Source organism: Condylura cristata, unplaced genomic scaffold (genome assembly GCF_000260355.1).
Source record: "Condylura cristata isolate star-nosed mole 26May11 unplaced genomic scaffold, ConCri1.0 scaffold00015, whole genome shotgun sequence".
In the NCBI taxonomy this organism is placed as follows: Eukaryota; Metazoa; Chordata; class Mammalia; order Eulipotyphla; family Talpidae; genus Condylura; species Condylura cristata.
This window is the reverse complement of record NW_004567116.1, coordinates 6,805,026-6,828,297: the sequence shown is the minus strand read 5'-3', so window position 1 is coordinate 6,828,297 and position 23,272 is coordinate 6,805,026. Positions and strand designations below refer to the sequence as shown.

The following is a 23,272-nucleotide window of genomic DNA, read 5'->3' as shown; positions in this document are numbered from 1 at the left end:
CTTTATTTACTTCAATAAGTGAAACTGGGACTCTAAAACGTATGCATCATCTAGCTTGTGTTAAGGTCCATTGTCCAGATAAAGGCAATAATATGTCTTTAGCAATAGAGACGTTTATAAAACCATATATGAATTTGGACAAGTGACTATAGTACATAAGTCTAGAATCTTCTCTGGAATCTTATCAAAATTGTATAATTGGAAAGTAGCATTATGAGGAAAAAAGTGAAATTCAGGGATATACAATTTACTAAAAATTATTAGGTGGATATCGCACAGGATTTTTAACACAAGCTGACCATAGTGACTCAGGCATTTATATTAAGATTCTCAAAAGTTGGCATCTTTAAAATTCATGAATTAATGTTTTTACATCAAATATAGGAAGAATGAACAGATCAATACTTAATAGCTTGTTTTAATAGTATACTGTAAACTTAGCTGGCTTAACTTTAGGGTGTAAATGTACCATGTATGAATTACTAAAGGTAAAAGTACAAGTTCAAAAATAAAATTAGTGTATTTTAAAATTTTACTTATATTTGAAAAGAAACAATGAACATGTCCCTTTTAAAAATACTGTACCCTTCTTCATTTGTTACTGGTCTTAGCTCATGTTAGTTACATCATGAAGTATAACAAAAACAATTAAACTTGCCCTGTTAGTCATCCTTTCAGAGTAATAATTTAATTGGAAGTCTGCCATCTTACAGAATACAATGCTTCTGAATGTCTAAAGGTGAATTACAAATATAATGTTGATAATATACTGAAATAGTGACAACAGAAGGAAGGCTGAGTCCAGTGTGTTTTAAAATATTTGTATGCCCTTGACATAGTATCAGAATATTTTATAAAAATGATGGCTGAGGCCCTCCCTGGTGGCGCAGCGGGTTAAAGCACAGCACTGAGAATCTAAAGCCTCTTCCGCATGAGTTCGATTCCTGCCTGCCCTGGAGGTGACCACATGGCGTGGCAGACCTCTCCTGACCCACCCGCTGCTCCCCTCAGCAGTGTATTTCGTAGATCTGTCTGTTCTGCTCCCCACTCTGTCTCTGGTGAAGCCTCTCGAAGCCCCTGAGCCTCTGGCCTGTATACCCCAGTTCTGCACAAAATAAATAAATATTTAAAAGAAAAATGATGGCTGAGTTTATTTTTTGAGCTACAAAAATACGACATCACTCAGTAATAATAAGTCAAGTCTTAGAATAATTGCACAGAGAATGTGATTACAAAGAAACAATTTTTAATAAGTGATGTTATGAATGTGATGAATTTTTAGAATGTATGAACCTCAACACAATCCACTTCTGCAGGAATTTTTCCAAGGCCACCATAATATCTTTGTTTCTCAGACAATATATAATAGGGTTAAACACAGGTATCAAGATACAGTACAAAAGAGAAAAGTATTTGTCCATTCCTTTTGAGTGAGTGGACTTAGGCCTCAAATACACTATGATGGCTGATCCAAAGAATAAAGTCACCACTATCACATGGGAAGAGCAAGTGGAGAAGGCCTTGGCTCTCCCAGTGGCTGATGGTAGCTTCAGGATGTTGGTGATTATTTTCACATAAGATCCCAGGATGAGCAAAAACGGAATGGTAACAACTAAGGCAGCAATCACAAAAGTCAGCATCTCAATTATGAAAGTGTCCCCACAGACAAGCTGAACAATTGGAGGGACATCACAGAAAAAGTGATTCATCTCGTTCCGTTCACAGAAGGGTGAAGAGAAGACCACGGAGGTAGACCCTATGTGGATTAGAATGGCTGTGGTCCAGCAGGAAGCTGCCAGCTGAACACACAGCCTACTGTTCATGATGACAGGGTACATCAGTGGGTTACAGATGGCCACATACCTGTCATAAGCCATGACAGTGAGGATAAAGCACTCAGTGGCGCCCAAAACCAGAAAGAAATATAATTGAACAGCACAGGCCAGAAAGGAAATTTTTCTGTTTTGTCTACAGAGATCAGCTAACAATCGGGGGAGCGTATCTGACACATAACATATTTCCAAAAAGGATAAATTCCCAAGGAAAAAATACATGGGGGTCTGGAGAGAAGGATCAACCTTAGTTATCATGATAATGAGGCTATTTCCCATAAGAATAAAGATGTAGATTATCAGAAATACACCAAAAAGTAAACCTTGAAGACTAGGCACATCAGAAAACCCAATCAGGATGAATTCCACCAGTTTAGTGTGGTTCCCCAGGGGGAAATATTTTCCTGTGCGGTCCATCTATGAACAAATGATTTCAAGACTTAGAGTTCATTCAATCATTTACATCTAGCTGAATAGTGGGGAATTTAAATAAATGTATAGATTAAATCACCTTAAAAAGTATTTTTAAAATGCTTAAAATAATTTAATGTTAAATTGATGATTTTATATCCACAGATGAAGGTTAGACCAAATTTCTTGCTTCAGGTTTTTGATAATGTATTTCAGTATCAATAACATTATAGTTCTGGATATGAAATCAGAAACTCATTTCCTCTTGATTATATTTTAGATTATGGATATGTCAGTAATAAGAAGAACAGAGCAGTATACTAAGAGAAATCATGTATTAGATATTAGTCTCAAATAGCTCTGGTAACCTAGAACCTTTTCTAAAAGAGAAATGTTTTCTTTCTATATATATTTGTGGTCTCAGTTGACTTTGCATTCCTTTTTTCCCTCTCCACCTGGAAACTTTTAGTTTGTTTATAGGAGTCTTACATGTTAATATTGATGCTTCTCCTGTGAGTCAGTCTCAGGCAGCCCTGGAACAAGGTGTCCCCTGCTTGTCCCCTGCTTGTCCCCTCTGCCCACCTGGCCACTCCTAGCTACTTGTGCTAGGAATAATGCCCTTAGTGAGTCCTATGTGTGCATAAAGCCTTCATGTGGAATAATGTAAGAATATGCACAATAAGTCACCTTGCCATAATAGTAAGTCAAATTTTAATAACTGAGTACATTTGCAAATTTTAGATATTAAGAGAAACAGGATCAAGTTATCTCATTGAGTGGTAAATAACCACAGATAGTAAAAACAATATGTTTAAGAATATCTCTAGCTAGTTCACACATGGCAGCTGATTAAAGGTAAAATATGCTACTACATACACTCCTTCCATTTCTAATGTAGATTTGAACAGCTACCATCTATCTATTATCTAATTTTATCAAAACATAATTTATAATGTGTACAATGTATAAACAATATATAATATGAATGTAATATATATTGTGTGTAATGCACACTCTACTTACCTGTATCTGAATTTAGAAAAAGAGTGAGATCAGCCTTGAAGACTTAGTCTCATGAGCTCCTTCCATAGTGAAGCATTAGTAGGTCAAGTATGGACAGTCTGGCCTGACTGTGCTGAATCCTCCCCCTCAACTTTGCTATTCTCATGGGACCTTTGTACACTTCACTAGTGTAAATCAAACACCTTTTTCCCATCTGTTCCATAGTGCTAAATCCACATCGTCGTGTGTTTGGAACCTTTTCCATTTCCTAGAAAGAAAAGTCATCTTAACTTCTTTATAATCAACCCCCCATCTTCCTCTAAGACACCAAATTCTGCTCCCTACACACAAGTCCCAAACACATTATAGAATTTAATTTCTATATGTGGTTTCTTATTTCTCACTAATTTATATTCCTTTTTTCACATTCATAGAAATTTATCGCATTCTGAAATGTACTTTTTCCCACACACCCTAAAAGAACTCTCTTGAAGGCTCCTCTGTATTTGCGACTCAAATATTCAAAGAAGGAATCAGAGACCTGTGCTCTTTTTGATTTAATAGTATTTTCTATAATCTGAAATTGAGGGTACACCCCTATTCTTCTCCTGACATCTCTATCTTTGTTTCTCTGATATCATTTGTTTTCTTATTTTAGCATTCATTGTTTGTTCTTTTCCCATCTTATATCTTTTCAAACTTCAAGTTATATCACTATCCCTACATGTGTTTGCTCTCTCTTTCAAAAACTAGACTGCAAAAGAGAACTAAAATTTCATTAACCCAAAATATTTCATGAATGTTTCAGGCAGACACTATATAGTAACATATACAAAATACACTATAATTTTAATGAATAGTATTATATTGGTTATATTCTATATCCAATTGGTTACTGTAAAATATACAGTGTAATAGTAGTCAGTGTAGTTGTTATGAATAAACAGTAAGTAAACAATACATGCAAAGTGTGCCAACAGTTAAGGTATTTCGTACTCATGGGAAATGATATGAGTCCGATCATGTCCTTACAGAGCTTACAGATGGTCAACTCAGATGGAGAGCTCAAGTCACCCGGAAAGTGCAGTTTCTATGTGGAAAGAGTTACCTGGCCCTGCAGGAGAGTCACATTCCTAAGGAAGTGACATTGAACCGAGATTTTTGTCAGCTATCAGGAATCACAATATCCTACTGGCACTGGCACTTTTAAAGAAAGAAAGAGAATCAAATTATTCAAACAGTATTGACCCTCATCAACTCATCCAGTTCTGTATTCCAAATGATTGTCCCGTGCCTACCTGCGTGAGTGGTTTATGAGCACCTGCTGGTCACAGAATGATTTCCCACTAGCACAAAGCTGCCCTTGCTACTAACCAAAACACTGACCACAGTATATTATTACTGAAAATGAAAATTACACACTGTAAAAAATGCACATTGATATAAGCAAATATTTTTTAAGTTTTCAAACAGAAAATGAAGTATATTTGTCAATACGTCCTCATTGTAATTATCACAGGTTAGATAACCTTGTTGAAAACATACAAGACCATAATAAATACACGCAGGGAATTATTCTGAAAAGTAAGAAGCATATCTATTTAACAGTTAGCTAAAGGATGTCTTTGCAGTTCTATTGGGCATTGTTATATGATTGCTATAATACTTATTGAATTAACATTATTTTAACTGATATTCTTTTTCTTCCATCTTGAAGTTTGCTCATCTTTATTCTGGTCAAGGTGTAGATATCTCCCAATCTAACAAGGAAAATAAGAATAGTATATTAATTTGGCAGGAATACTAAGTTTAAAATAAGTAAACAGTAGTATGTTGTGTGAATATAATCATGAATAATATCTGGGGATAAAATTTTTATATTTGGGTTTTACTTTTAGTTTTCTCTCTCATCTATACTAATCTTTCATATTTTGAGCACTTAAAATATACTAAAAAAAAACTAAAATTGGGGCCTCCCTAGTAACACGAGGTGTTGAAGTGCTGCACTATGAAACTACCCCTGGCCAGGGAGCTGACCCACATGGCACAGCAGGTTTCCCCTGTCTCGCCCACTGCTCCCCTCTGCAGTGTATGTCAGTGGAGCTGCCTATTCTGCTCCCCTCTCTGTCTCTGGTGAAATCTCTCACTCCTCTAGCTGTACCACAGTTCTCTTACGCATAAGTAAATAGATGTTAAAAAAAATAAATTAAACTAAAATTACATTTTAAACTCTAACTCAAATTTTAATAGATAAGAACATATCATGAGAAAGCTCTGATCAGTTTCTTTTCTGACTTGATCTGTTTTCCCCATTCATAACTCTGAGCACAACTTGGGAAGCTGATCTTTCCCTTAACCAATGTTCTATATTTAACAGCAACTGCCATGCTTACGCAGTGTAGAAATATCTGGTTATTAGATACATTTGCTGTTATAAACAAATTTTGAACAAGCATTGCATGCTATTCATGGTGTTAATAATGTTACCCTTTTTTTTCTCATGTATTACAGTTTGAAAAGTAGGTGCCATCATTCGCATGTTGCCAAAAATAAATGCATAGAAATTTTGAAAAGTTGCCCTGAGTCATAAGCTGTTATCTGACCCAAGGGACCTAACACTGAGCAGTATGTGATGCCAAATCCACATCTTTATTCTGTGGGCATCACAAATATTAAATAAGGAATTATGTTTTTAATTTAATGTCCTGAAAATATAAGTGAAAGATGGACTACATTTAAATACATATTTCAAGTTCAGGAGATCTGGCTCACAAATGTTTTTGGTCACAAGAAAGGAAAGTGTCCATTTTAATCTTTTCATTCAAGTTAAAAATACACTATAATAAAATAGGCAGGAGGAAAATTAATGCTCTTACCTTTGTCATATTATGAAGATCATGGTGTAGTCTTTTATAAAGAATAGAGTGTCATATCATACAAATTTCTAGCTTTATTTATCAGCAATAAATTCAACTATTATTTTTCCTTGAACTCATATTTTCTTAAATCAGCAGTTCATGTCAGGTAGGAAAGAACCTCTTGTTCACTATGGGAACATTATTGCTTCAAGACTTGTTTTAAGCTCAATAACCTGGTAGTAATCAGGACAGTGCCTGGCTGGGGCAGATGAGTTGAAGTCTCTGTCTCTGGGGAGTAAGGAACATTCACCTCTGGCCACTCCTCTGTCCCTGGTCCCCACTGTCTCATCTCTGGGGAGTAGAGCCTGTCTCCATTGGGAGAGGCTCTGGAAGGTGTTTACAGCCATAACACTGGACTAGATCTATGTATGAAATCTCAGTATACTAAATCAAATGATTAAAACACCATGACTTTACCCAAAGAAGATGCCTTGGAAGTCCACAGAGCTCATGTGACATCTCATTTGTTGTTAAGGCCTCTTGATCACATGAGGAATTGAATTTATCTTTATTTACATACATCAATTTTACATTTTCATTACTAATATAAAAATGAAAGATGGACTTCATTCACATCTATATTTCCAGTTCAGAAGATTTAGCTCTCAAATGGACTTGATCACAAAAGGGAAATTTGTACTTTTAATCTTGTGATGCTCAAGTTAAAATATAAACATTCTTGAGTTAATAAAACAGCAAGAGTAAAATTTAGTAGGAATGCACAAAGGGATATAGTCCACATAATCTCCAGTTTTCTATGTCTGTAAGGTATGGATGGCAAAAGATATTATGAGATTTTGAAACTATAGGAAAGAAAAAGTGGAGTTAGATATGTTACTGCAATGAGTCTTCAGTAAACTTTGTAAAGGGAAGGGAAATATTTGGATTGAAAAGAAAGTATGGAAAGGTCAATGGTTAGTAGATGTGATTAGAAAAATAATTTCTAAAAATGTGATGAAAGCAACTTGCAAGAGGATAACAGTATATAAATATGTTGAAATGGATTCAATTTCATGTTTACATTGGCGTTTTGGTTTGTTCCTCTCACCCCAAGGTGTAGTCTTCCCATCATGACTCTTCAGCCTCCTCCCTATTCCCTGTGGCCCCCCCTCCCATCATGCTTTGTGCTCCTGGTCAAATGTTTCCTATTCCTCTTAAGTTCGGAGATCTTACGCTGCTTATTGACTTCCACTTTGTTTTTAATGTGTTGCATTCTCGAATTGTCTCCTATTTAAATGTCCAGCATTTGTTAATTTATCATTTGACCTACTCTGCTACATATTATTCTCTCTAATTATCTCCATTTGGTATCTGTGTTCAGCAGGGATTTGGGTTTGTAGTTTTCTTTGATAAGGTCTTCGCTGCCTCAGTAATGAATGTCATCAAAGAATGTGTTTGGGAACATTTCATCTTCCTATATTTTGGGGAGGATTTAAGAATTTGAGGTATTAATTTCTCACTGAAGATGTAGAAATCACTAGTAATTCCATCAGGTACTGGATTTGATATTTTATGAAATTTTTCACTGGCCATCAGTTTTTTTTTGTTTATAATTGATGTGTTAAAGGTTTCTATTACTTTTTGATTCAGACTTGTAAGGTCATATTCTTTCCGTATTTTGTACATTTTCCAATCCGTTGGCAAAGAAGTGCAAAGTAGACTTAAAATATTGGTATTTCTGGCTCTCCCTGGTGGTGCAACAGGTGCGGGCACAGCACTGCAAGCTAGTGCAGCTGCTTCAGTGTGAGTTTGGTATTGGCCTAGGAGCTGATCCACATGGCGCAGAACACCTCTCCTTTCTCACCAGTTGCTCCCCTCAACAGTGTACTTCAACAATCTGTCTGTTCTGCCCCCCGCTCTCTCTCTGGTGAATCCTCTCAGTGCTCCTGCACCTCTGGCCTATACCTCAGTTCTTGTATGCATAAATAAATAAATCTTTAAAAACAAACCAAAAAAGTGTATTTCTGAAGTGTCTTTGGGAATTTTCTTAATAATCATTCTTTTTCTAGAATTTTCTTTTACAACATTAGAGAAAATTAAAAATACAGATTACATCAAAGAAAAAATAACGTGGCAACCCAATTTATATTTAGGATATAAATTGCTTGGTTGTTCCGCTATTCATTCATCAACAAATGTTATAAATATTTAAATACAGAAATCGGTGTGTTAGCAGTGGCTAGGAGAGAAGCAAGGCTCTCCAGTTGAGACTAGTGATTCTGGAAGCTTCCATCTATGGGGGATATAGATGAAGAGCATTAGTGCCCTGAACACTACTCTGTCCCTTTCTCCCCATTTTCTCCCCATCTTTGGGGAGCAAAGCAAGTCCCATTTGGGAAAGGCTGGATAACAGATTAACCACCTCAGTGTTATACTATAAGTATGAAATCGGTAAACCCAATTTTCAAACTGATAAACACAATTTATTTACTTCAAAAATTAAACTAGTTAAGGGCCAGAGCCCATACATCATTTGATTTTTAATGAAAGCCTTTTATTCAGATCAGGGAAATAACATTTCCTTAGTTACAGGGACTGATGTTAGAAAATCTGAATTTGGACATGCATATATGGTACATTGAATCAAGAATCTTCTCTATCAAAAGGGTGTAAATGGGAAAATTACATGATGAGAAAAGCTGAAATTGAGGGAGATACAACTCACTAAAGGTATTTAGGTATAGAATTCTGTTTTTTAGGACAGATGCTGATTTTACTGACTCAGAGGTTAACATTAAGTTTCTCAAAAGCATGGTGTCTTTGAATCCACCTAGGAACATGTATTAGATCAAATATAGGGTGTTTGCACCAATTAATGATTAAAAGTTATTTTATGAGTATAATGTAAACTTATCCTGGCTTAGTTTTTTTTTTTGGGGGGGATATACAATAGGTACATCGCTAAAGCTAAAAATAAAAGTTAAAGAAATAGGAATAGTGTATGTTGAGATTTTATTGATATTTGGAAAAAACAGTAAACATGTAGTTTTTAAAAATATATGTTTTCCATTCTTTGTTTCTGAATCTCCTCCTATTCATTATCTACTAGAGTATATCAAAAATAATCAAACATGTGCTATGAGTCATACTTTTAGTCTAATGCACTTACTTAGATATCTGGTATCTTACATAAAATATGTTTGTGGACATATAGAATGAATTACATATGTAATGTCAATAATATAATGAAATTTAACAAAAGAAACAACCAACTAATAAGTCCAATGTATTCTAAAGATGTTTCTATGCCCTGCATAGAGTATCAGAATAATGTACTATGCAAAAATGATGGCTGAGTTTATTTTATGAGATACAAAAATATGAAATCAATTAGGAAAAATAAGTCATGTTCTTAGAATAATTAAAAAAACAGTGAAGACTGATAAATAAGAAAAAAATTAAACAAAAGATGTTATGAGTGTGATGAATTTTTAGAAGTTATGAAACCCAGCACAATCCACTTCTGCAGGAATTTTCCCAGGGCCACCATAACAGCTTTGTTTCTCAGACAATATATAATGGGATTAAACACAGGTATCAAGATGGTATAAAAGAGAGAAAAGTATTTGTCCATTCCTGATGAGTGAGTGGATTTAGGTGTGAAATACACAATGATGCCTGATCCAAAGAACAAAGTCACTACCATGAGATGGGAAGAACAAGTGGAGAAGGCCTTGGCTCTCCCAGTGGCTGATGGCAGCTTCAGGATGGTGGAGATTATTTTCACATAAGATACAAGTATCAACAAAAAAGGGATCGTAACAACTAAGGCAGCAATCACGTAAGTCAGCATCTCAAGTATGAAAGTGTCCCCACAAACAAGCTGAACAATTGGAGGGACATCACAGAAAAAGTGATTCATCTCATTCTGTTCACAGAAGGGTGAAGAGAAGAGCACAGAGATGGACACTATGTGGATTGGAAATGCCGTGGTCCAGCAGGCAGCTGCCAGCTGAACACACAGTCTACTGTTCATGATGACAGGGTAGATTAGTGGGTTACAGATGGCCACATACCTGTCAAAAGCCATGGCAGTGAGGATGAAGCACTCAGTGTCTCCCAAGATCAGAAAGAAATACATTTGAACAGCACAGGCCAGAAAAGAAATATTTCCACATTGTCTCCAGAGATCAGCTAACAATCTGGGGAGCGTAACTGACACATAACATATTTCCAAAAAGGAAAAATTCCCAATGAAAAAATACATGGGGGTGTGAAGGGAAGGATCAACCTTAGTTATCAGGAAAATAAGGCTATTTCCCATAATAATAAAGACATAGATGATCATAAATACAGCAAAAAGAAATCCTTGAAGTTTGGGCACATCAGAAAACCCAATCAGGATGAATTCCACCAATGCAGTGTGGTTCCCCAGAGGGGAATTTTGTCTTGTGCATTCCATCTATGAACAAAATGAGTTCAATACTTAGAGTTTATTCAATCATCTCCATCTAGCTGGATAGTGGGAAATATAAATTAATTTAAAAACTAAATCTTAAAAATTTAATCAATGATTTTTGTATCCACTGACAGGTTAGATTCTAGTATTCTCATTTATAAAGGTGATAATATATTTATGAATAATCTAAAATTTCCTGATAAAAATCAGAAACTGCTTTCCTCTATCATGTGTATATATATATATCATGTATATGTCATGAAAAGACAAAACAGAGAACAATGAAGTCAGGGAAATCATGTCTGAGAGCCTAGTCTCAAACATCTCTAGGTAAACTGACACTTTTTCTTTTTCTAAAAGAAATGTTTTCCTTTGTTATAAATTTGGTTCTAATTTACTTTGCATTCCTTTTTTTTTTTTTTTATCCCTTTGCTGAAAACCCTTTAATTTGTTTGTAGGATCCTTCAATGTCAATACTGATGATTCTTATGTGAGTCATTCTCAGGCTGTCCTGGGACAAGGTGTCAGTGAGTCCCTAGCCGGGTCCCCTCTGCTCACCTGGCCACTCCTAGCTATTTGTGTTAGGAATAATGCCCTTAGCATGTCTTATGTGTGTATAATTCCTGCATGTAAAATAATGTAAGAATTTTGCAGATTATGTTTGCACTTCCACGAGTCCCTCATTTTAATAACTCCACATATATTGCATATTTTAGATAGTAAGAGTAATGGGATAAAATTATCTCTTTAGGCAGTAATTCATCACAAAAAGGAAACAAATGTTTCACATAGGAACCAAATAAAAGCTAAAATCTGCTATTATATACCCTCCTTCTATCTCTAATATGACGTTTGAATAGCTATCAGCTAACTATCATCTAATTTTATCAAAACTAATTTATAATGTGTACAATGTATAAACAATATATAATATGAATGTAATTTATACTGTGTGTAATGCACACTCTACTTACCTGTATCTGAATTTAGAAACAGAGTGAGATCAGCCTTGGAGACTTAGTCTCATGAGCTCCTTCCATAGTGAAGCATTAGTAGGTCAAGTATGGACAGTCTGGCCTGACTGTGCTGAATCCTCCCCCTCAACTTTGCTGTTCTCATGGGACCTTTGTACTCTTCACTAGTGTAAATCAAACACCTTTTTCCCATCTGTTCCATAGTGCTAAATCCACATCGTCGTGTGTTTGGAACCTTTTCTATTTCCTAGAAAGAAAAGTCATCTAAACTTCTTTATAATCAACCCCATATCTTCCTCTAAGACACCAAATTCTGCTCCCTACACACAAATCCTAAACGCATGATAGATATGAATTTCTAAATGTGGTTTCTTATTTCTCACTAATCTTGAATTCCTTTCTTTACATTCACAGAAATTTATCGCATTCTGAAGTATACTTTTTCCCAGCACACACTAAAGAGAAATCTCCTTAAGGCTCCTCTGTGTTTGTGACTCAAATAATCAAAGAAGGAATCAGAGACCTGTGCCCTTTTTGATTTAATAGTATTTTTTATGAACTGAAATTGAGTACACACCCCTATATTTCAGGCAGTATCCAATATGCAAGATAGTAACATATACAAAATGCAATATAGTAATCACTGTAGGGTTTACAAATAATAATATTTTGTTTATATTTTATAATCAATGTGTTATGGTATAATCAATATACATTATAGCAATGTATGCAATATACCTTATAGTAATTACTGTACCTTTATGAATAAATACTAAGTGAATATAAAATGCAGTGTGCCAAGAGCTTGGGCATTTAAAATAATAATGGGAATGATATGAGTGCAGTCATGTCCTACTCAGATAGGAAGGTCAATGCACAGTTTCTATGTGGAAAGAGTCACCTGGTCTGGTAGGAGAGTCGCTTTCCTAAGGAAGTGAGAATACTGAGATTTTATCAGATATCAGGGATCACAGAATCATACAGGTATTTTGAATTTTAAAGAAAGAAAGAGAATCAAATTATTACAAACAATATTGACCTTAAACAAGTCATCCAGTTCTGTTTTCCAAAAGTTGTCCAGTGAGTGCTTTATGATGGGTCATGGAATGATTCCCACTAACACAATGAGCACAATCTAGGTACTGCGCTGCACTCTGGCCCCAGAATTTAACACTGACTTACTGAAAATGAAAATTATACACTGTGATAAATGCACATTTAAAAAAAATAAACTGAAATATATCTTCATAGTATGTCCTTATTGTAATTATCACAGGTTACTTATCCCTGTTGAAATATACACGTAATATAAATACACACACACACACACACACAGTTATCAAGATAGTATAAAAGAGAGAAAAGTATTTGTCCATTCCTGATGAGTGAGTGGATTTAGGTCTGAAATACACAATGATGCCTGATCCAAAGAATAAAGTCACAACCATGAGATGGGAAGAGCAAGTGGAGAAGGTAGATGCTTCCCAATCTAGCAGAGGATAGTAATAACAGGGTATTAACTTGACAGCTTAAAAATAGTGGACAGTTCTATGTTATGTGAAATACCAAACAGGAAAAATATTTTGGGGAAAGCAAGCCTATGTTTTACTTTTAGTTTTCTTTCTCATCTGTACTAGTCTTTTATATTTTGAGCACATAAAATAAATGTTTTAATATAAATAAAAAAATATTTTATTTAAATTTTTAATTCAAATTTTATTTCATATATGATAACATATCATGAGAAAAGTTTGATTATTTTCTTTTCCGTCTTGAGCTATTCTCTCCATTCACAACTATGAGCACAATGATAATTTCAACATGGGAAGATGAACTTTCCTATTACTAATGTTCTATTTTTTCATTATATTACTTTATTTTTACATATTTTTGTGCATTTTTCCATCTCAACTACAATCCCCTTGGGTTTCCCATCACCAAATCCAATGTTCCATTTTTAACAGCAACTGGCATGCCTAGGCAGTGAAGAGAGATCTGGTTATTAGAAACCTTTACTGTTATTAACAATTTTTGAACATTCGTCACATGCTATTCATGGTGTGAATAACCTTCCCTACATTTTCTCATTTGTTACAATTTGAATATATTAGGGACCATTATTCACATTTTGCACACACTCAAAAAAATGCATTGAAACGTTAACAAACTTGCCCAGTGTCATGAAGCTACTACCTGACCAGCACTACACAGTGTGTGATGCCAAATCCACATCTTTAATCACTGGCATCATAAATATTAAATAAGATATTGCTTTTGAATTTAATGTCCTGGAAATGTAAGTAAAGCTTATTATATAAAACTCTTCTCTACCTCAAGTTGTTTTCATACCAATTTTACATCTTCCTTAGTATGTAAAAATGAAAGATGGACTACATTTACAGTATACATTTCAAGTTTGCTCACATGAATTGGATCAAAAGAAAGGAGAGGATATATTCTAATCTTTAGATGCAAGTTAAATGTACACTATAATAAAACAGACAGGAGTAAAATCATTGCTGCCTACCTTTCCATATTATGGAGAAATCATGGTGTGGTGTTTTATGAAGGAGAGTGTCACCATATAAATTTCTGGTTTAAAGGATCAAGTAATAAATTCAACTATTATTATTTTCCCTTGAACTCACATTTTCTTAAATCAACAGTAACCTCATTTAGGGAAAACAATTACCTGGTGTTAACTAGGAAACAGCCCAGGCTTTGTCAGGCTGGGGCAGATTCACTGAGGCTCTGTCTCTGGGGAAAAAGGCGCATTTGCCCCTGGCCACCCCTCTGTCCCGGGGTCCCCAACCTCTCATCTCTAGGGAGTAGAGCCCGTCTCTAATAGGAGAGGCGGTAGTCCTAACACTGGACTAAATCTCTGCATGAAATATGAGAATAATATAATATAATTCAAATGATGAAACATCATGCCTTTACCTCATAGATACAACTTGTAAAGTCTCTTGGGCTCACATTCCATCCCATTTGTTGTTAAAGCCCTCATCACAAGAGGGATGTACTTTATCTTTATTTATATATCAATTTTACACTTTTATTACTATTATGAATATATGAAATGTGGACTGTATTTCTAGTATACGACTCAATTTCAAAAAATTTAAATCACAAATGAATTGGAACACAAGAAAGTAAAGTGTGCAACTTTAATCTTTGATTCTAGAGTTTAAAAAAACACTATAATAAAATAAGCAGAAGTAAAATAAAGAGTATAGTTTATGAAGACAGCAAAATAATTGGACCAGAGGATAGTGTAAGCCCAGTCTCCCGCTCTCTGTCAGGGAGGCATGGACGGAAAAGTGACATCATGAGAGTTTTCAAACTAATAGGAAAGACCAAATAGAGTGAATTTTATTGTTGCTATGATCTTTGGTAAATTTTATAAAGAGAAGGGAAACGTTTGGATTGAAAAGAAAGAATGGAAATGAGCAGTGGTTCACAGATGTAATTAGAGCAGGGGTTTTTTATTTGTTTGTAATTGGCTGTTCAGTTATTCTATTGTTTCTTGCGTCAGTCTAGCAAAATCTTTGCTTTAGTACTTTGTACAATTTTCCAGTTTGTTGTGAAAGAGATGTGTACAGATGTATGGTTTCCACCTTATAAAGCTACTGGAGCCAATAAAAAGATACATATACAGAGCTAACATTTCAATAGTTTAATATAAAAATTCTTTCTTCAGTGACTCAAACACGTTCCACCCACAGCACTTATCATTTGTTATTATATACATTTAAATCCTGTACATGAAAGTTATAATCAAGTTACTTAAGGTTAATGAAGCAAAAGGAAAGGGAGTGAAGTTGCATTTCCGGTGGAAAACTGAATTCTGGGCCTCAGAGACTGGCCTCCTTTTGCATGTGAATTCATCTTTAGGATGAACTGAGAAACCACCAATCTATACCAACGTCTTTAGCATACTCATGAAACTTAAGCTTGTTGGGATCTGAGTCTTCTTTTCTTTATATTATTTCAAATGTGTAGAATATAAATATTGATAAATACTGATTAGAAGCAAATAAAACAGCAGTAGTTAAATCAATAGTTTAGCCATTCATCATTCTTTCAGACCAACACATTTAATTAGATGTCTATTATTTGTTAAGAGATACAGTGGTTTTGGAGATATATAGATGAATCATGGTATTTTGTCAAAATAAAATGAAGAAAATATCTGAAATATTTTAAACAGCCACAGCAAACTTTAATTACTTTATTATGTTCTACCTGGTAACTCTATACCTTGGATTGAGTTTGGGAATAATTTATGCTATGAAAATAACTTCTGAATTTATTTTAGGAAGCATAAGAATATAAGAGCATCACTCTTTAAATAATTCACTTTCTTAAAATAATTGGAAAAGAACCAAATGAGCAGTGATAAGTAGGAAACCAATCTTTAAGAAGTTATTTTTTTGATTCACAGCAAAATCCATTTCTGCAGGAATTTTCCCAAAGCTACCATAACATCTTTGTTTCTCAGACAATATATAATGGGGTTAAACACAGGTATCAAGATGGTATAAAAAAGAGAAAAGAATTTGTCCATTCCTGTTGAGTGAGTGGACTTGGGTTTCATATACACTATGATGCCTGATCCAAAGAACAAAGTCACAACCATGAGATGGGAAGAGCAAGTGGAGAAGGCCTTGGCTCTCCCAGAGGCTGATGGCAGCTTCAGGATGGTGGAGATTATTTTCACATAAGATACAAGTATCAAGAAAAAAGGGATCGTAACAACTAAAGCAGCAATCACGTAAGTCAGCATCTCAAGTATGAAAGTGTCCCCACAAACAAGCTGAACAACTGGAGGGACATCACAGAAAAAGTGATTCAACTGGTTAGATCCACAGAAGGGTGAAGTGAAGAGTATAGCAGTGAATCCTGTGTACACTGGAATTGAAGCAGTCCAGCAGGCAACTGCCAGCTGAATACACAGCCTGTTGTTCATGATGACAGGGTAGAGAAGTGGGTTACAGATGGCCACATACCTGTCATAAGCCATGGCAGTGAGGATGAAGCACTCAGTGGCACCCAAGATCAGGAAGAAATACATTTGAACAGCACAGGCCAGAAAGGAAATTTTTCTATTTTGTCCACAGAGATCTGTTAATAATCTGGGAAGCGTCACTGACACATAACATATTTCCAAAACGGAAAAATTCCCAATGAAAAAATACATGGGGGTCTGTAGTGAAGGGTCAACCTTAGTTATCATGATAATGAGGCTATTTCCCATAAGAATAATAATATAGAGTATTAGAAATACAGCGAAAAGTAATCCTTGAAGGTTGGGAATATCAGAAAACCCAATGAGGGTGAATTCCTCCAGTGTAGTATGGTTGTCCTGTGAGATGTTTTGTCCTGGGAATTCCATTCATGAACAAAATGATTTCATAACTTGGAAGTCAGTTCATTCCTTTGAGCCCAGCTGAAATATGGGCCATATTAAATCAACGATTTCAAATCCACTGATCCGGGAGAAATGTCCAGTTTTCTTATTGTTTGCTTTGTATTTTTGCGAGTAAATTTCATATCCAAAATCCTAAAGTTTAGGATAAAAACAGAAAGTCTATTCTTCCTTCTCTTATTAGGAATTATGAATATGAATAAAAGACAAAGCAGAAGATAATTTTAAAAAAAGGAAAACAGGCTAGGTAACATGGGCCCTTCTTTAATGAGAAATTTTTGACCTGTCTGATGGACGTGGTCTCTATTTGTTTTTGCTTCTTTTTATTTTTTTCTGCCTAGCACGTTCTAAGTTATATTTTTGTTTATGGTTCTTGAATGATGACTTAATGTTTTCCTGTGAGTTACACTCAGGCAGCCCCAGGGCAGGGGTCATTATGACACCAGTGCTTGACCCACCACAGTCCGCCTGGACACTCCCCAGCTGTTCATATCAAAATAACTCACCATTAACACTTGAAGGTTAAAATATGAAATTAAATGTTTTTGTCATATGTTCTTAGTCTTCCCACAGACCCAAGCAATTTTACTATTTATGTTCTCAATTTTAAAGCTTTCAGAGTAATTTGATAACTTTATCCATTTAGGGGCTATTTGATAAAGAAAAGGAAAAAAGAAGAAGCATAAGATAATTTAATCAGTTTACATAAGATACCAGGCTAAGTATAAAGTTTGCTTTGGATAGCTTCTTTCTCTCTTTAATGAGTTTTTGAATATCTACCTCACCCATCATCTATTTCTCATCTATGACATAAAAATTAACATATATTGTATACAATGTATAATCAACATATATGGTGAATAAAATATATATGTGGACATTCTAATTACCTATATATGAATTTGGACACACAGTACTATATAGCTTAGTCAGTTCCTTAAATACCTAAACATTTTTTTGATTTTTTAATATATTTTTTCACATCATTTTGTGAATTCTATTTTTTAATCTCAGTTGGAGTCTCCATGGTACATAAACTTTCTTAAATCAAACATGTTCGGTATTTCCCACACGTGCTGAATCTTAGACCTCCAGTTTTACTGTTGCCGTGACCTTACAAATCGTCACTACGTCTTAAATCGCATTGTCATAATATTGGAACTTTCTTCATTTTCCAGACCAATTTTATTTGAAATACCTATAAAATATTATTTCCTTTTCTTGCCTAAGACAGCAAGTTCCTCTTCCCACCTATAAGTCCCACCAATGAAATGATTTATGTCTGTGCTTTGTTTCTCAGTTGTCCCTAATCCTCAACCCTTCCTTTTTATCTCATTATATCCAGTATGTGATTTTTCAGCTGCCCCAAAGATAAAACCCTCTTAGCTCCTGTGTGTTTAGGACTCATAACTAGGAGCAGAAGGAACCAGGATGTGGATGTGTTACATGTGCTGATGCAGAGCGAGGATCCCTGGACTTTGTCACGTCTAGGGTTTCTCTAGTGTCCTTTATTTTTCTCCTCTTTCGTTATTTTTACATTTTATATCTTCTCAAACTTCAAAGACTTATATCCCCTTCCCTGCGTGTTTTTTTTTTTAGATTTATTTTTATTTATTTATGCATAGAACCAGGGTGTGAGCCGGAGCTGTGGTGGATGAGAATATTCACAAGAGACAGCACCAAGCGCAGAACAGGCTGACTGAAATACACTGCTGAGGGGAGGTACGGGGAGACAGGAGAGGTCTGCTGCACCTTGGGCATCACCTCCCTGCCTGGGGATCAAACTCCTGTTGCAGTGACTGTGACAACCTGATAGCACTGAGATTTTAACCCCTGCTCCACCAGGGAGGCCCCCTACATTTTTTTTTTTCAGAAGTTAAAATTTATTAAAAAAAAAAAAAAACTAGAACAAAAGGAATTGAATTCTTGGCAGTCTAATCAACATATATTTTGGATAATTATTACATGCATGTTAAATACAATGTTCCAGAATAATAATAATAGGCATTATATGACTTCTGCTTCAATCTTTTCTATTATAATACATCTTCTATAGGTGGGAGGTTTCATGTAAAATGATTTCCCGAAGGGATGCTTTCACATCGGGAAAGTTTTCCTTCCTCTGTTTCTGAGTTGCCAGCTTCCCTCTGGCTATAGACGAAAGTACCCAAGAGAAGGCAGAAATTGGACAAGCCTCTACCGGCTTCTGGGACTGGAAGTCAGCTGACCGTTTATTCACTGTCCCTACCTCTCCATGTGTGACCCAGGCTTATTATCTTGCACATTTTCAGAATAATGAATAATTTACTGGTCAAAATAAATAAAGGTGCAATTGTAGATCTAGTAAGCATTGTTATATAATCACCATCATAGTTATTGCTTTTATCATTATTGTTTTAACTTTTATCATTTCTCTTTCATCTTGAAGTTTGCACCTATTTTATCCAGTCATATTGCACAATTTCTCCCACTCTCACAGAATGGACAGGGGCAGTAATTTGGGAAATACTCAGTTCAAAATTGGTAGAAGAATATTCTGTCTTGGGTGAATACAAACCCAAACTGGGGAGAAAGTCACCGTAACTTCCTGCATATTTTTCCCCTTTTATTTGGGACCATTTTCTTGTATTTTGAGCACAGAAAAGTAGGTGTTTCTGAACTTGATTGACTCTCTCCATTAAATTAGAGGCACATTTGGCAGTTTTCACATGGGAAGTTGCATTTTTCCCTTTGCAATTTCTATTTTAACAAGAACTGGTCTGATTGTGCAGTGTGGAGATGTCCAGTTACTTGAAAGTATTTTTTTTATTAGTAACCATTTTTAAACATTTATTATATGCTATCCACATGGTTAATAACATTACCCATATTTTCTCATTTATTGCATTCCTAGTAAGGCAGGTAATGTTAATATTCACATTTTGCATAAAGACCCGGATGCATAGGGAAATTAAATAAATAAACTTCCCGGGGTCAGGAAGCTGGTATCTGACCCAGATGACATAACACTCAGCAGTATGATGCTGACTCCACGTTCTTAATTAAAACTCACAGTTTTCTTCAATGAGAAACGACTTTTGAATGCAATACCATGAAAAAATAAGTAAAGCTAAGTAATACAAAATTTCACAACAGCAAATTGTTTTCATGTCCATTTTGTAATTACTGTTATAAAAATAAAAGATTGATTAATTTCAATTTCAGAGGATTTATCTCAGCAATAAATTCGGGTGAAGCAAAGGAAAGTGTATGTTTTTAATGTCTTTTGATTCTTGAGTTCAAGATGCACTTTAATAAAACAGGCAGGGTAAAATAATCACTGCTTACCTTTTTCATATTATGGAGGAATCAGTGTTGCTCTTTTATAAAGAATAGGGTGTTATGTCATATAAATTTCTGGTTGTCATTATCTGTAGCAAATACAAAGTATTACTGTTCTCCCTTGAACTCATTCTTCAGTCAAATCCAATGCACCTTAGGTAGAAAATAGACCTTGATTCACTGTGGGGACATTGTATTTCCAAGATATACTGTACTTGAACTCCATAATCTGTTTACCAGGAGGTAACTAAGACATAACCAGAGCTGTCTCTGGTTGGGTTAATGATGCCTGGAAGGTTCTGGCTCTGGGGAATAAAGGTTAAGGAGCATTCGCCCCTGGCCGCCCCTCTGTCCCTGGTTCCCCACCCTCTCCTCTCTGAGGAGTAGAGCCGTCTCCACTGGGAGAGGCTGGAGAAGGCAGTCACAGTCTTAACATTGAACTATATGCATGCAGTTTGAGGGTACAAAATTTCAAACTATAGAGCACCACTTCTTTTTTAAAGATTATTTTTATTTATTTATGTGTAAAAGAACTGGGGTGTAGGCCGGGGTACAGGTGGTGAGAGGATTCACCAGAGACAGAGTGGGGAGGAGAACAAGGGGATCTACTGAAATATACTGCTGAGGGGAGGCACGGGGAGAGAGGAGAGGTCTACAGCGCCCTGTGGGTCATCTCCCTGGGGGATGGGACACATGCCCCAGTAGCTGGCAACAGCTGGATAGTGCTGAAAATTTAACTTTTGCCCCACCAGGGAGGCCTCCCAAAATACCAGTTCCTTACCTAGATTTAATATACCTGTCAGTCATCCATATGACTTCATCTTTGGAAAAAATGTTTATTCAGACCTTTTGCTTATTTTTTTTAATATATATTTTTTTTTATTTATGCATACAAAACTGTGCCATATGAGTCACCTCTCAGACAGGCTGGGGATCAAACTCTGCTGAAGAGGCTAGCTGGATAGTGCTGTGATTTAACCCCTTGTGCCACCAGAAAGAATCCAGACAGACCCTTTGCTCTTTTTATTTATTTATTTTTAAGATTTATTTATTTATGCATACAGAACTGGGGTACAGGCCAGAGGTACAGGGGTGGTGAGAGGCTTCACCAGAAACAGAGTGGGGAGCAGAACAGGCAGATCGACGAAGTACTGCTGAGGGGAGCAGCGGGCGGGTCAGGAGAGGTCTGTCACGCCATGTGGTCTCCTCTGAGGCAGGCGGGAATCGAACTCATGTGCAAGTGGCTTTAGCTTCTTAGTGTTGTGCTTTAACCCGCTGCGCCACCAGGGAGGGCCTATTTATTTATTTTTTTAATGCATACAGAACTGAGGTACAGGCCAGAGGTGTAGGGGCGGTGAGAGTGTTCACCAGAGACAGAGTGGGGAGCAGAACAGGCCGACTGTCAAAGTACACTGCAGAGGGGAGCAGCGGGCAGGTCAGGAGAAGTCTGCCGTGCCTTGTGGATCACCTCGGGGGCTGGGATCTGACTCATGCTGAAGTGACTTTAGCTTCTTAGTGCTGCCCTTTAAGTCACTGTGCCACCAGAGAGGGCCACTTTTGCTTTTTTTAAGTAGGATTGTTGCATTTTCTTATTGGTTTTGAGAGTTCCTTAAGTATTTTGGATATTAACCTTGTATAAGATATATGACTTACAAATATATTTCTCTCGTTCTTTATGTTTCCTTTCCATTTTATCAGTGCTTTTTTTTTTTTTTTTTGCAAAAAGTTTTTAGTCTGATATAGTCCTGCTTTTTAATTCTGCTATTGTGTCTTTGTTTTGGAATCAGAATTTTAAAGAGATCAGTCATGATCAAAGCTATGAAGCCTTTCTCATTTCTTCTAAGAAATTTATGGTTTCTACACCTATGTTTAATCCAATTGCAATTGATATTTGATAGGAGTTCAATCTTATTATTTTTTATGCGGCTGTCAAGAGATCTCCATAACATTTATTAAAGTAATAGTATCAGCATTAGCTGATCCATGATATGGGTTGATTTCTGAATTATCAATTTTGTCCCATTTGTCTATTAGTCTATGTTTATGTGAGTAGCATACTGCTTTAATTAATATGCTTTGTGATAGAACTTGATCTGGAGGTGTGATCCCCCAATTTTGCTCTTCTTGCTAAGATTGCATAACACTAATGGTATTTTATGTTGTGAATGCATAACTAGCCCAACATATAAGATACTAATTAAGTAATTAGTTAATTAATTATAGTTTCCTTTAAAACATTTTTGTAAATTGTATTTTTCAAAATAAGTTTCAATACATAAGCATAGTTTTGCTAGCACTCACACTTTTTCCCTCTCCACTTACATATGCAAGGGCTTAACATTAGAAATCTATTTATATCCAGGTAAAGAATGACATGATTGATGCCACAAAGACTCCTGATGTAGACAATGGTATCATTAACAAAGGATCTGAAAAGACCTTAATCCTAGTGTATATTTTTAATAGGAGAAAGTGAAAAGAGGAAGAGACAACTCATAAGATATCTGTATGATGTACATTGGACACAGCTTCTTGGATAGAGTCTGAGCTTTTTGATGTAAGCATTAGTATAATGGTTCTCTTCAGCATGTCAATCTTTAAAATCCTATGAGTGATTTTTTCTTCCATCAAATATATCATGTTTGAACAAAGCAACAGTAATCAGCTACTACCTATGAAACTTAATAAAGTTATCTACTTCATCATCAGATGAAAAAATAACATGAATTTTTAAGAGGAAAATTAAAAATAGAAGCACAGTGTATTTTTAAATTTTGTTTACATTTTCATAAAAACTGGATAGTTTTCATAAAAACTATCCTATTTAAAAACAGAAAACGTTCTCTCTGTTCTTGGTTTCTCTGTGCCCATGTTAGTTATCTATTGGGTATCATGGAGGATAATGCTATACCACCATAATTAGCCATAGATTCATCATCATTTGTTTTTTAAGTATCTTTGTTTTCATTTTGACTATTACCATGTGT

General features: G+C 35.5%; 3 protein-coding genes across 3 annotated transcripts; all 3 read right to left on the bottom strand.

The window, feature by feature from the left end:
- Positions 1-1,259: 1,259 nt before the first annotated feature.
- On the bottom strand, positions 1,260-2,249 carry LOC101635604 (olfactory receptor 10AG1-like). The gene has a single exon (XM_004683487.1). It carries the CDS (start codon positions 2,247-2,249, stop codon positions 1,260-1,262), a length of 990 nt encoding a protein of 329 aa, XP_004683544.1.
- Positions 2,250-9,575: 7,326 nt separating this feature from the next.
- LOC101635385 (olfactory receptor 10AG1-like) lies at positions 9,576-10,565 on the bottom strand. Its single transcript, XM_004683486.1, has one exon. The coding sequence runs from the start codon at positions 10,563-10,565 to the stop codon at positions 9,576-9,578; it is 990 nt and encodes a 329-aa protein (XP_004683543.1).
- Positions 10,566-15,974: 5,409 nt separating this feature from the next.
- On the bottom strand, positions 15,975-16,931 carry LOC101635155 (olfactory receptor 10AG1-like). The gene has a single exon (XM_004683485.1). It carries the CDS (start codon positions 16,929-16,931, stop codon positions 15,975-15,977), a length of 957 nt encoding a protein of 318 aa, XP_004683542.1.
- Positions 16,932-23,272: the final 6,341 nt, after the last annotated feature.

Coding starts and splice junctions, on each gene's coding strand:
- LOC101635604 (XM_004683487.1), bottom strand. CDS start 2,249: ATGGACCGCACAGGAAAATATTTCCCCCTGGGGAACCACACTAAACTG.
- LOC101635385 (XM_004683486.1), bottom strand. CDS start 10,565: ATGGAATGCACAAGACAAAATTCCCCTCTGGGGAACCACACTGCATTG.
- LOC101635155 (XM_004683485.1), bottom strand. CDS start 16,931: ATGGAATTCCCAGGACAAAACATCTCACAGGACAACCATACTACACTG.